General features: G+C 41.4%; 1 protein-coding gene across 1 annotated transcript in view; it reads left to right on the top strand.

Moving 5' to 3' along the window:
• EPRS1 (glutamyl-prolyl-tRNA synthetase 1) overlaps window positions 1–14121 on the top strand; it is a 66160-nt gene that overhangs the window by 48567 nt on the left and 3472 nt on the right. Inside the window, exons 22-30 of the mRNA XM_058669192.1 lie at window positions 919–1128; window positions 1706–1778; window positions 2963–3042; window positions 3254–3355; window positions 3863–4018; window positions 4389–4586; window positions 4994–5167; window positions 10426–10586; window positions 13341–13419. Coding sequence (XP_058525175.1) covers window positions 919–1128; window positions 1706–1778; window positions 2963–3042; window positions 3254–3355; window positions 3863–4018; window positions 4389–4586; window positions 4994–5167; window positions 10426–10586; window positions 13341–13419 — 1233 coding nt within the window. The remainder of the gene's footprint in view (window positions 1–918; window positions 1129–1705; window positions 1779–2962; window positions 3043–3253; window positions 3356–3862; window positions 4019–4388; window positions 4587–4993; window positions 5168–10425; window positions 10587–13340; window positions 13420–14121) is intronic.

The raw sequence follows: 14121 nt of genomic DNA, 5'->3' as shown, positions 1-14121 counted from the left end.
ATAGGGAAGAAAGTTATATAAAGTGCAGTCGGCTCTCTGGGAGTTGTGCGTCTGGATTCAGTCAGGTGCAGATAGAAAATACATAGGAAAAAAAACTGTGCTAATATCTTTGGTGTCGTTATTTCCTAAACAATGTACACTAACAGCTGGCATATTCTTTACATTTTTACAATGTTGAGATGATTTAAAGTATATGGGGGAATTGTGTTTTTATGCAAATAGGAGACCATTTGTTTTATTTTGTATTTTAAAGATTTATTTGTCAGAGTGACAGAGGGGGGGACTCTTCCATTCACTGGTTCACTCCCCAAATGGCCACAGTGTCCAGGCTTGACCAGGTAATACCAGGAGACAGGAACTGTATCTTGATCTCTAACATGGGTGATTAGGACCAAGGCCCTCGGACCATATTCTACCTTTGGAAGCAGGACAGCAAGGACTCAAATTGTCACTCCTACAGTGTGTGCTGGTATTACAAGCTGCATCTCAACCCTGCCACCTCACAATGCCGGCCCCAAGTGACCATCTGTATGACAGACGGAAGCATCCTTGGGTTTTGGTAGCTGTGTGTAGGATAGAGAGGTATGGTGTCCTGTAACTAGTATAGCTAGTTCATACCACAGAGGAATGCATTGAATAAAAATAGCACTTTTATGAGATACTCATTATTTTAATTTTTAATTCAAAGTCCTAAAGATGATGAGTAATAAAGATAAGATTGGAGTTCGGGTGTTCTTAAGCATCTTGAGCCCTGTTAGATGTTTCTCAGTATAGGAAGGTTTGGTTTTCCATGATCTTCTCCGTTAACTGGATGTATGAACAGTGTAAGCCCCCTAATTTTAATTTTATCATGTTCTTGCCATTTTTATTAGAAAGTTTTGTCCTCTGTAGTATTTACAGACCATTTTTCTCTTAAAGGTTATCACAAAATCAGAAATGATTGAATACTATGATGTCAGTGGCTGCTATATTCTTCGTCCCTGGGCGTATTCCATTTGGGAATCCATCAAGGACTTTTTTGATGCTGAGATCAAGAAACTTGGTGTTGAAAACTGCTATTTCCCCATATTTGTGTCTCAAAGTGCATTAGAGAAAGAGAAGACGCATGTTGCCGACTTTGCCCCTGAGGTAAATTGACTTGCTTTAAAATTTTTTTTTACAAAATTTTCTTCATAAACTAATGAGTATATTTTATTTTCTTTTTCCCCCACCTCCCAACATTTATTTTTGAAAGTCAGAGTTGTATATATGGTGAAAGAGATCTTCCTTCCACTGGTTCACTTCCCCATATGGCTGCAACGGCTTGGCCTGGGCTGTCTTCTGCAGTTTTTTTTTGCAGGCCATTAGCAGGGCACTGGATTGAACGTGGAACAGTCGGGGCGCAGATAGACACCCATGTGGGATACCAGCATCATAGACAACAGCTTAATTTACTAGGCTACAATGCCAACCCCGTAAAGCGTGTATTTTCAGTAATGAGTAATAAAGCATTTTGGAGAACTGTAAACTCATTTTTGTTTTAAAATGTATTTCTGTTTTTATCGGAAGTTATGGTTCTGTTTCTCGTACTAACTTACTGATTTATACCTTTCCTTTCAGCATAATTAATGTTGAGGAAACTGGACACAGAGAAGTTTCTTGAATTTATACTATTCCTCTAGAGTGATGTTGAAAGCAAAAATAAAAAATGACTTTGTCTTACTAGGTTGCTTGGGTCACAAGATCTGGCAAGACAGAGCTGGCAGAACCAATTGCCATTCGTCCTACTAGTGAAACAGGTGAGAGTGAGTCTTGGAGTGCAGGAAAAACCTCATTGGAACAGTAGAGTTGATTCTCAATCTTTTATTTTATGACATTTATAATCCTTGATGAGGAGCTAAAGTTTAATGAATGTTGATAAAAATCGATTGCAAATGTAAGTTGTATAGAATTCTCTATATAATATTCATTACAGAGCTTTGTATCATCTGGATAGATTTTTTTTTAACACTTTCATTTTATTTTTGCTAGAAGTTTTCCGAACTTATAAAGAAACTTTATTTATTTATACTGTACTATAAAATTGCAAATATTAAGGCTTTATGCTATATTACTTACCAATTTTCTTACTAATTTTTATAAATGTACATCTATGCACGTTTTATAGATAATTGAGTAATTTCATTTATATCATCTTATGTTGTCTTCACAACAGGTTGTCAGAAGGTGGGGAGGGGAAGTTATTATCCTCATTTGTCCATAAAGCCTCCAAAGAAGTCAGTCATTTTCCTGAAAGTGAATATAGTGAAAGGGAGTGTCATTTGAGCCCTTGGAGTTTGATAATGTGTTAGAAGTAATTATCCATCCTTATAGTTAAGAATTGTTTGCTTTTTATTGGATACATCTACCTCTATTTTTGTATAATGCATCACTGAAGTTAGTGTTTCCAGTGTTCTTTTTCTCCTATTAGATTGATCAAATTTCATTCCATTTTACTTACTATGGATCAAAGGTAGGCAAAGATAAAGACTTTGGCAAGAACTTTCATACTGCTGTGAGTTGTGGCATCATTGGGTCTAATCATAACCCTGCTGAATTGGTCAAGTTATTTAACATCCACAACTTTAAAACTGAGTATATGATATTCCCTTTGTGTAAAATGGAAGCTTTGCATAGGATGATGAATGCAAAGAATTTGACAAAGGGCTTGGAATAGACTGGTGATTTTAAAAGTAAAACATGAAAAACAAAGAAATCAAATGTTAAATGTAACTTTCATGTGACGAACATGATTAAGTTAAATAGGTTTTTGTCTTTTTTGTAATGCATTAATGAAGTAGATAGTAACACCCTTTAGTTAGCTATTACAGATATTAGACACAGAATTACACCAAGGCACATTGTAATTCCTGTTGATTTTGTTGCTGCTCTAATTCTTACCAGCCATCAAGGACAAAGAACTGTCTATTTTCCTGTTTTCCAGTGATGTATCCTGCGTATGCCAAGTGGGTGCAGTCACACAGAGACCTGCCCATCAGGCTTAACCAGTGGTGCAATGTGGTGGTACGTATACATCCTCTCCCACAGTCTCCCATTATCTTGCTGGTTAAAAGATACACTTTTCCTCCTCATTTTCAAATTTGAACGATTGAGTGCAGGAAAACTTTTATTTTTAAAGTACTTTGGGTTAGGATTTCTGATTACTTAGCCTGTGAAGTAGTTAAATGTTAAAAAGCTTTTGCTAATAACCACATTGTCTTCTTGCCCCTCGTAGCGTTGGGAGTTCAAGCACCCTCAGCCCTTTCTGCGAACTCGTGAGTTCCTTTGGCAGGAAGGACACAGTGCGTTCGCCACCTTTGAAGAAGCAGCAGAAGAGGTATAAAAAATGACCTCCATGTTAATTACATTCCATTTCCTTGTTCAGACTCTACTTTCTGTTTGGATGACTTAAAAATCTGTGTAACATCTGTTAAGAGAAACATCAGACTAATTCATATCCGCATGGATTTAAGAAGGTGCTTGCTGACATTTATAAATGTATATTGCTGTTTTAAATTTTATGAAAATGTTTTTTGGACTGTATGAAAAAATGACAATTTCATGATTGAAGTTAATCGATCCTGAGATTGTTTTCACTGCAGTGACTGTACTGTTCACAAACATGTTCTCTTCTGAATTCATGTATTTAAAAACATTCAGCTTTTTTTCACACTGCGTTGCTGAATAAGTTCATACTGGCTGCTGTAGTCTCCCCATTACAAAAGTTTTAGTTATTTCAGGTATTTTTCCCACACAGTTAGTCTTAAATAGTGTGATTTTATATATCTACAATCACTGAATATACCCTGAATTTGAGCACATGTACATTTAAACGCTGTTGCAGGTCTTGCAGATACTTGATTTATACGTTCGGGTCTATGAAGAACTCCTGGCAATTCCTGTCGTGAAAGGAAGAAAGACTGAGAAGGAAAAATTTGCAGGAGGAGACTATACCACTACAATAGAAGCATTTATATCTTCCAGTGGAAGAGCTATCCAGGTACAGAACTGCTGCATATGGTTCACAGGGGACTCCGAGTGAATTCACAGGCGGATTCAGCAGTTTCTTCTGTATTTATTGGAGCAGCATTTTTTGTGCTTTTTAGCAAATTTCTTCCGTCATTTAAGTTGCAGCTTATATCCTGAAACCAGAGCTTTTATTTATTTATTTATTTATTTTGCATGCTTGTAACTTACTTCTGTGAAAGGAACTGACCAGACTGAAATACTTCATAACGTCCTTTTTATGTCTTTAGTTGACTTATTCTAGTTACTTGTTATACTGGGTATGCTTTTTGTTTAATGTATAAAGGAAGATAAAATAGATCAGTTGTTATTTAAAAGCCATCAAAATGCTGTATTTGCTTTAGGGAGCAACTTCGCATCATTTAGGACAGAATTTTTCCAAAATGTGTGAAATCGTTTTTGAAGATCCAAAGACGCCGGGGGAGAAGCAGTTTGCCTACCAGTGCTCCTGGGGTCTGACAACCCGGACTATCGGTGTCATGGTCATGGTTCACGGCGACAATATGGGTTTAGTGTTACCACCACGGGTAGCCTCTGTCCAGGTAAGATCGCTTGTTTATCATTTCCATATTTTTCACATAGAATTTGAAAGAGTAGTTTCCTGAATACCATTCAGAAATATCAATATCCTGTTGCTAGTAAACAATATGAAATACAGCTTAGACTTCAGTGTTGTGTGACTACTGTGTATTAGTTTCTATTTAATTTAAGCTACTTTATATAAAACTTTGAGGAACTAACTTTTTGAAATTATTCTGGTTAGATGAAAAATAGTAAGTCAAACAGAAAATGCATTTATGGATAAGTGTTATGTGGCTAGTTAAACATCACTGTAGTTGAGAAATGACAACAGTTGATTTGTGTTGGTTTATAGTCACTGGTAGGTTTGAATTCACATATGTGGTTATAAAGCTTGCGTATTTTCCTGGATCACTCTGTTGGGTCCTAGGTGGTGGTGATTCCTTGCGGCATTACAAATGCACTCTCTGAAGAAGACAGAGAAGCTCTGGTTGCAAAGTGCAACGATTATCGAAGGCGGTTGCTGAGTGTTAGCATTCGCGTCCGAGCCGACTTGCGAGACAACTACTCACCAGGTTGGAAATTCAATCACTGGGAGCTCAAGGTAAAGTCGTCACCTACACATCCACACCAGCAGTTTGGAGTTAGATTTTCTCTGTTACACATATGTTTTTATAAAACTTGAGGCTTTTTTGGAAACTTTCCTATTTTTTTTTTATACTTAATATAGTGAACTTTAATGTTCTGGGTGAATTTCTTTAAAAATATCTTTTTCATGGTTTAAAAAAATTTTTTTAAGAAACTAAGATGCTTTGTGTTTTCTCTTCATTTTGAACAAAGAGCTTTTCCTCTCTGGTGATGTGGGAAGAGTTAGGATTAAAAGTGAGAACTAGGCAGATGGAGTTCACAGAGGAGGTTCTGAGGTCTCAGGGAAATGCAGAGAGGCCGCTCAACTTGGGACAGCCCTGCCCAGCCTCGGCCCTCTGCCTGAGTTCAGGTGTCTCAACCCTAGAGACAAACTTTGGGAAATAAAAGCAGATTCTATACTTCTATAACTATTGTCCCCTCCTTGGAAATGATGGGAAAAACCTCAATAGGGACTTAGGCGGAGGAAATTGGGATAAAACACAGAATCCTGGGGAGGGTGTGAAAGTCATACATGAGATGGTATGGCCAGGAGATGTCGGGCCAGAGGGTGGCCAGTTGGCTAAGCTGGCAAAGCAAAAAGGTAAATACACTGGTTTAGGGACCAGCGTGCAGGGGCGGGGGCTAGGGAACAAGCCACACAATCACTTCCTGCCAGCAGTGGGTGAGCTGGTGGGGCAAGGTAGCACCGACAGATTTCCCAGCCCTTGGGCCCCAGCTCAGGGCAGCAGTAACAGATAGTCAGCAGCTACGAGGAGTCATCTCAGACAGGACACTGCTCCAACACCATGCCTCACTTGTCTCCAGGCTTGCCTCTGACCTACGGCAGCAGACAGGTGCGCTCACAGGAGAGCACAGCAGTTCTCAGGGAGGGGAGAGCCCCTCTCATCAATCAGGAGGGCAAAGGATCCAGAAGTAATTTTCCATCAGGATCTGGCACTCATCCCGAAGCTGGTGTGTCTAGCTCAGTGCTTGCCAGAGCTTCCCTATGTCCACTGCCCGAGACTCCGAAATCTGAAAGCACCTGAGTGTTGGGGGGTGGGTGGGTTCATGTCAAAAGAGGAAAGTCAGTAGAAAATAAAGGTAAACTTGTCAATCGCCTTCTTCTGATGCTGGGAAAGCTATATTCCCACAGAGCCCAGCTCCCCCCGACCAGCTGCTCCTCCAGGGACACAGCTTCAGACACTATGCAGTCCACACAGAGGCAAGGGAGGCAGCAGCGCCTGGATTTGACATGGCACCCTTCTGTCTACTGGCAGACCTTGACCTGAGTGTGCAGGTCCACGCGGCACGCACACTCCACACAGGAGACGCTTACTCAACACAACCACTTCCTGTGCCAAAAAGGACATTTCAAAATGAGTATGGAGCCCTGGGGCCCCACATCCTGGTCAAAGGTTTCTTAAAACAGCCTGGGAACGCAGGCAGCAATGTTAGAGCAATGGGCAGCCGGCCTTGTTCGCCTCTGCATGTGGGCCAGTGACTAACACCTGGCCTGGCACGCAGCAATGCACAGGAAGCCTGCACTGATTGAAGAACATCAGTTTTGCCCACGCGATCATCAGGTGCACCCAGTGGGGATCTGTCGGGGCAGGGAGACAGCTCTGAGAGCCCCTCTACCTTCCATCTTGACCAGCGGAATTAAATTCCATGTTTGACTCCAGAGTGGACTTTTTATTTTAAGTTGACCATGTAGAAGATGGAGGACAGAGAGTCTTGTCTGTCCCTCGGCTGGGCCCCACCTGGCTTTCCGTACACAGTGGGCACAACGGCAGGTCCCCACTGGCTAATATCACAAGAGTTCTGCGTGCTGCTATGGAAAGAAAGAGTAACAGTGGAGAAGTATTGGTAGATGTGCTTTGTAAGGGGGATAAAGAATAGATTCCTCTCCCCAGATGGCACTCTGGCGGGAGGGGGACATTCACTGGCATCACTTCTGTTCCGCCTCTGCACACTTGACCGGAAGGAGCCTGGCTTAGAGCTGCAAGTGTAGTTTGCTCTGATTTGGGCTCTTGCCCTCTTCCAAGAGGCCAGCAGGTCTGTGCCAGTGTCTGTGCACTCCCAGCAGACCAGCAAGCCCGTACCAGTGTCTGTCCAGCCATCAGCGACAACAGCCCTGCAACTTTCCTATTTTAATAGGGTGACTGACTTTATTTCAACTGAGTGTTGAGTGCTGACTCCGTTCATACCTTGGTATTATCATAGTTTATATGCTAAATTTTCTTTAAAAAGATTTATTAATTTTTATTGGAAAGTCAAATCTACAGTAAGAGGGGGAGACAGACAGAAAGATCTTCCATCCTCTGGTTCACTCCCCAGGTGGCCGTAACGGCCAGAGCAGAGCTGAGCAAAAGCCAGGAGCCAGGAGCTTCTTGTGGATCTTCCATGCTGGTGCAGGGTCCCAAGGCTTTGGGGCGTCCTCAACTGCTTTCTCAGACAAGCAGGGAGCTGGGTGGGAAGCTGGGTTGCTGGGATTAGAACCGGCGCCCACATGGGGCCCTTGCACGTGCAAGGCAAGGACTTTAACCACTACGCTATTGTGCTGGGCCCAGAAGCCCTTGTTTTTGATCAGTAAATCTAAGGTGGTTGGTAAACTGAAATGTTTATGCCAGGAATCCATAGGAATATATCCAGAATCCATATTCTGACAGTTAAATGATCTGAGAATAACGATGCATGGGCTCCCTGTAGTTTACTTTATTAGAGTTAATGGTAAGATATCAAAGACTAACATCTGTTGAAGTGTCCCAGGGAGTAAGCCTTAAGCTGAAGAAACTAAATACTAATACTTTCCCCTTTCTGTAGTACGCCGCCTTCACCTGTTCTCTGTGTTCAGTGGGTTATCAGTTGTTTGCTTTGATGTTCAATGTGTCTGACTTCTCAGCAGGCCTGATAAGGGTGGCTTTTGTGTTCTTTTGGCTTTGCTTTGCTTTTCAGACTTTGAGCACTCTTGCTTTTTGGCACAAGATGTTCTTGTAGGCTTGTCTTGCCCTCGCTGTGTTGACCCATATCTCTAAGAAGTCCAGCTGTTCTTTTGTGGAAGGCATCTTTACTGCTGGCCGTGCTCACTGCTTTTGAGCCATCATTTCCCTCTATCATGTTGACTGTTTTTGTAAAACGAGTTTTCTCAAGAGGTAGTAAGTTAGGAATTCTAGAGTAACATTTAAAACTTCAGTTTTGGCTTACAACAGCCTGGTTGGTGGGAGTCCCCCAGAGGTCAGTCCTTAGCTGTCATGTTTTCCCTCAGCAGTCTCCCCTCCCACACAGCTCCAGACCCACTGTCCTGAGTTCTGCCCCTCCCCCCAAGCCTAGTGCTTTGGTGGTGTCCCATGCCAGCCTGGGACCCTGTCTGCCTAACTCAGGGTCCGCGCACACTTGCACATGGATGATAGAATAAGCATTTTGCTGGCACACTGGTGTAGTTTACCTAAACTTGGCATTAACCAGGCCTAGGATGCCCATCAGCTATTAGCTGCTCTTCTCCCAGCAGTGTAGCGCTTGCCTAAGTACAGTTTAACCTAGTTAGTTGCCTACAGCTGGGGAATAGAAGAAACTAATTTAAAATCAGACAGTTTAGATTATCTTTAGATTCATTTTTTTAAAAAAAGAGGCTGTGCCTGGTGCAGTAGCCTAGTAGGTAAAGCCCTCACTTTGCATGTGCCGAGTTCACATTTGAGTGCCAGTTCTAATCTCGGCAGCCCTGCTTCCCATCCAGCTCCCTGCTTGTGGCCTGGGAAAGCAGTCAACGATGGCCCAAAACCTTGGGACCCTGCACCCGCGTGGGAGACCCGGAAGAGGCTTGGGGCTCCTGGCTTCAGATTGGCCTGGCTCTGGCCGTTGCAGCCACTTGGGGAGTGAATCATCGTATGGAAGATCTTCCTCTCTGTATATCTGACTTTGCAATAAAAATAAATAAATCTTAAAACAAAGTTAAGATGTATTGTTTATCTAGTTAGATTCTGGACCCTAAAAATGCAGTCTCCATATGCCGTAAGGATTTTGATTCTCTTGCTGATATGAATTCCTAAGTCTTAAACCTACATATAGTTCAGCCTTAGCTCTTCTTGTAAAAATCAGACAGTCATTCTCAAAGTTGTTCCAGGACCAGCCATCTGCTTCAGCATCACTTTGGAACTTGTTAGAAATATAAATTTGCAGGCCCAATAAGCAGCTCTGGATGTAGGGCCCAGCAATTTGTTCTTAATAATTTTTTTTAAAAGATTTATTTATTTTATTACAGTTAGATATACAGAGAGGAGGAGAGACAGGAAGATCTTCCGTCCGATGAATCACTCCCCAAGTGAGCTGCAACGGCCGGTGTGCGCCGATCCGAAGCCAGGAACCAGGAACCTCTTCTAGGTCTCCCACACGCGGGTGCAGTGTCCCAAAGCATTGGGCCGTCCTCGACTGCTTTCCCAGGCCACAAGCAGGGAGCTGGATGGGAAGTGGAGCTGCCGGGATTAGAACCGGCGCCCATATGGGATCCTGGGGCTTTCAAGGTGAGGACGTTAGACGCTAGGCCACGCCGCCGGGCCCTGCAATTTGTTCTTTAACAAACTCTCCAGGTGGTTCTAATGCATGTGAAAGAAAGCTGGTGTGTCCAGAGCATTGCACTGTCAGGGTCAAGGATGCGCCATACACTGATCCCGTGTGGTGGCTTGGGGTGTCTATGTGTGCTGTTTGAGCAAAGTTAGGAGTGCGGATCTAGACCATTCCTATGCATTTCTCCAATAAGAGCTTCGTTCAAACCACTGAGGCAGGTTTTTTTTTTTTCTATTAAAATTTTTAAAATTTTTGTTTTAATAAAAAAAAAAGCGAGTCTTTCATCCACTGGTTTCACGGCTTAAATGCTGTCGCAGCTGGGGCTGGGCTGGTCAAAAGCAGGAGCCCAAAACTCAGTCCAAGTCTCCCACGTGGATGTCAGGGACCAGGTACTTGAACTGTCACCTGCCTTCTCCCAGTATGCTGTGCACCAGGAACCTGAAATCTGAAGTACCCCTGGGAATTGAACCTAGGCATCACAGTGCAAATAGGAGTCTTGAACAGCATCTTTACCACTGCACCAAATGCTTGCCCCAGGTTTATTTCCTTAATGAAACAGGTTTCTGTTTCTGCATTTTATTTTTGTGATCTACAGTTTCAAATGTAAGCTACAAAGTAAGTCTGTATATTCAGCTGAACATATGTTTATTTTATCGTGTTAACTATATTTTATAGGGAGTTCCAATTAGACTTGAAGTTGGGCCACGTGATATGAAGAATTGTCAGTTTGTAGCTGTCAGAAGAGATACTGGAGAAAAGCTGACAATTGCTGAAAATGAAGCTGAGACTAAACTTCAGACCATTTTGGAAGATATCCAGGCTAACCTTTTCGCAAGGTAATTCCTTGCAGTTGTCTCTCATGTTCAGTGCCTATCCAGGCCTCCAATAGCAAGGAAATACTGGGTTGCCTCAACTGGAAGTCATTGTTCCCTGTGAACTTTTGTACTGCTTTAATTTGCTGCTCTCGCAAGTTTATCTTTTTCTAAGTGTCTTCTACTCCCTACCTCGTTTACAACAATGGACTGGTCGCCTAGATTAATTTGGGTTACTTTTAGTTCTAGGCCTTTACAGTATATGTGTGTGAGGGACTGAGGCATTGACGACCAGCTGGTTGCCTGTGGCTGCACCAGGGGAGCTTCAATAAACACCAGGGCCTTGCTTTTGAAGGCTCGGGAGAGGGCTTGGCAACCATGGCATTAAGAGCTCCCAGGTGATTACAAGGCTCTCCAGATTGGGTTTGAAGGTGCAGACTGGAGGGAGTGGTTCAGGGCCACCCCAACCTCTGGAGAGTTTTCTAGAATCGCAGATCTAGGGTGGAAGGCACCACAACATTGGCAACAAAAATGTAGTACCTGATATGATTTCCTGCCCATCTGAAGCAGAACAGAAATGCCCAGTGCCACTGGGATAAAGGCTCGGTTAGGAATAGGATAATGCCTCACTCACATTAGGCCTCAATCAATCTGTTGCAAGGAGTTGAACTAGTTTTAGCCTTGGCTTCAGTGCTTGTTTGTGTGTTTTAGGTAAATTATTCTGTGTGTTTCAGCTTCCTTGCTCTAAAATGGAGCAGATAATAAGAGGGTTATTTCAAGTATTTGTTGGGCCCACAAATGACAAAATCCTTTCGAGGTTTACCTGAACTCAAACAGATCAAAGATTATAAAGCTACCTGCCCTTACTGCACTATTCAGAAGTGTATTATAGTGCAGTGGTTCTGTTTCAAGAGTATTTTTCACAACAGAATAGAAACATGGGAGTTCCACACGTGGAGATTCTTATTACTTTGGTTTGTTTGAAAGAGAGAGAGCTCTCTTACCTGTTGCTTTATTCCCCAAATGCCTGCGATGGAGCTGGCCCAGGCCAAAGCCAGACACCGGGAATCAGTTGAGACCTCTCATGTGGGCAGCAGGAACTGAACTACTTGAGCTGTCACCACTGCCTTCCAGGATCTGTGTTAGCAGGAAGCTGATGGCAGGAGCAGAGCTGGGACTTGAATTCCGACACTCTGGTTGAGATGTGGGCATCTTAATTGCTAAGCCAGATGCCTACCTAGTAAAAAGCAGTGTTAGTATTGATACGTTTTCTTTCCTGTTAGAACATTTATACATTTATTTTTTTCTTAAAAAATAAAGTGTTCTCTCATTTTTAATAAGAGGGCAATTCTATAAACCTTTTGAAAAGAATTCTTGTTTTGTTTTGTTTTCTGTGCTACCAGAAAAAATATGTTATGGGTAGGCAGGAATTCAATAAATATTTGCCAGATTATTAATGAAGAAGTGACATTTTTGTTAAATTTGTTAAATTCCTCTTTTTTGCCCCCTTGGCCTACATCTAAGTTTTGCATCCTGTTTTACGTGTTAGGTATTTGGGAAATTGTTTATATTTAGTTGATTTAACAGTAGTTCTTGTTTCTAAACATTTTTACACTTTAGATACACATGGTCATTTTAGGAAAATTATGAAATATAAAGAAAAACAAAACTGCTATAATGCAACTATCCACATAGAGTCAATGAAAATGTTTTCTTCCTGTTTTTCTTTGTAAGCATGTGTGAATATTGGTGTGTGTAGTCAAGATCATTCCGCACATGTGAATCAGACTATAACTTTTCACTCAGCCTGAGCTTTAGCTTACAGTAAGCTCAAGGAGTGGTGTGTAAGTAAGTAGGCTAAGCTGTTGTAAAAAACAAAGACCAAAGTTGAGGAGCTTAAAGAAATGTCTTCCCTAATCTTTTATGGAACAGTGAGGTCAATGTTGCAGTTCGGGGGCAACTCTGCTTCCCCTGGTTACACAGGAAGCTTTGTTGTTACTATTTGCTTTGACTTTGGTCATGCCCTAGGACTTACTGTCATCTACAAGTTCAAAGCAATTCATGGTCATCTTCAGGCTGTTTCTTGCTGCCAAGTGGGAGATTGCATAGGAATCATGCCTGCTTCCTTAAAGCTTCAGCCTAGCAAGTTGCATGTTACTGCACCACCCCCACTGCCTCCTCTAATTGTCTGTCACTGAGTCACAAGGATGGAAAGAGGAAGCACATGTGGATACTTAGCAGTCACTGACACAGAGTTCACATGGTCTTAGCCTTCAGAGACAAACAGAATACGCCTGCTCTTCCTCAGCCATTACCCATTGGTGGACCATGTGTAATGTCATTCTTTGAATTGTGGAAAAGAATAATAAATATTTCTAAAACTCAATTCTGTTGCCCCCGCCCCCCAGGGCTGTTATAAAACAGAATTATACAACGTGGGAAACTATATCAACACTCGTATTTATTTATTTATTGTTTTTGAAATGCTTTCATGCATTTATGTTTCATTATTACAAAAATCCTATGTGAAAGTTAGGTTTACTAGAATATTTTTCCAGTATTACAGAAGGGAAAACGAAGACCACACATTTGAAAGACAACCCTGACTCCTATAGGTAGGAGGTAGCATAGGAATAAAATGTTAGTACAGATTTGACGTTAATAACAAAACTAATGGTCACCCATGGTATGATTGGCAAACTTCCCAAACACTGAAGATTCTAAACCTGTCATAATTGTAAGGAAGTAAGTATTAAGTATTACCCAATTTTTTGGTAGGGCATCTGAAGACCTTAGGACTCATATGGTTGTAGCTGATACAATGGAAGAGTTTCAGAAGATACTAGATTCTGGAAAGGTAAGAAACTTCTAGAAACTTTTTTAAATATAAAAATGCTTCATTAAACCATATTTAATGACTCATTGAACTTCTGTATGATGCTATATGATCCTAATCTCATTTTCAAGCAAGACATATAAAAAAGTGGTATATTAATTACTCAGCTTTCTAAATGACCTTCCCAAAGCCTTATAATATTACAGCATTTGTCAATAACACTTATAAACTGATTATGTAAGCTTTTTTCTTTCATGCTGAGTACAGTGCTTAAAAAATTAATTCTGTGTGACTTTGTTGTATTCATTATTGAATATTTCTAACTTTAGAAATGTAATGTACAGTCTTAAAATAAGATGAAAAGTTGAGTTTCTTTCAATTCCCAGAACGTACCTCCCCAGCTCTTAATTGATTGAACTTTCTGGGTATCCTGGGGGAAAGGTAATGCTCAAGCTTGAGCCTGGTTTTCAGGAGGAGTGGCTTCTTTTCAATCCTTAAAAAACTATAGACTTTTCTAGTTACTTAGCTCATGGCTCTTTAAGGTTCCACTGGTTTTATGTATTGTGTATATGTGACTGGAAATGTTTTTAATATTCAGAAAAAGGAAATCCTGATTTGCAAGGTTATTATGTCTGGACTTTAGTGTTCTGGTACACACGTTTGAATACACAACCAGTCCTGTGTCCCCAGGTTACAAATGAGAAAGTCATGGGCCAGAGTCCA

Source organism: Ochotona princeps, chromosome 10, assembly GCF_030435755.1.
Source record: "Ochotona princeps isolate mOchPri1 chromosome 10, mOchPri1.hap1, whole genome shotgun sequence".
NCBI lineage: Eukaryota > Metazoa > Chordata > Mammalia > Lagomorpha > Ochotonidae > Ochotona > Ochotona princeps.
The sequence above is the reverse complement of the archived record's forward strand: the minus strand, read 5'-3'. Positions and strand labels throughout refer to the sequence as shown.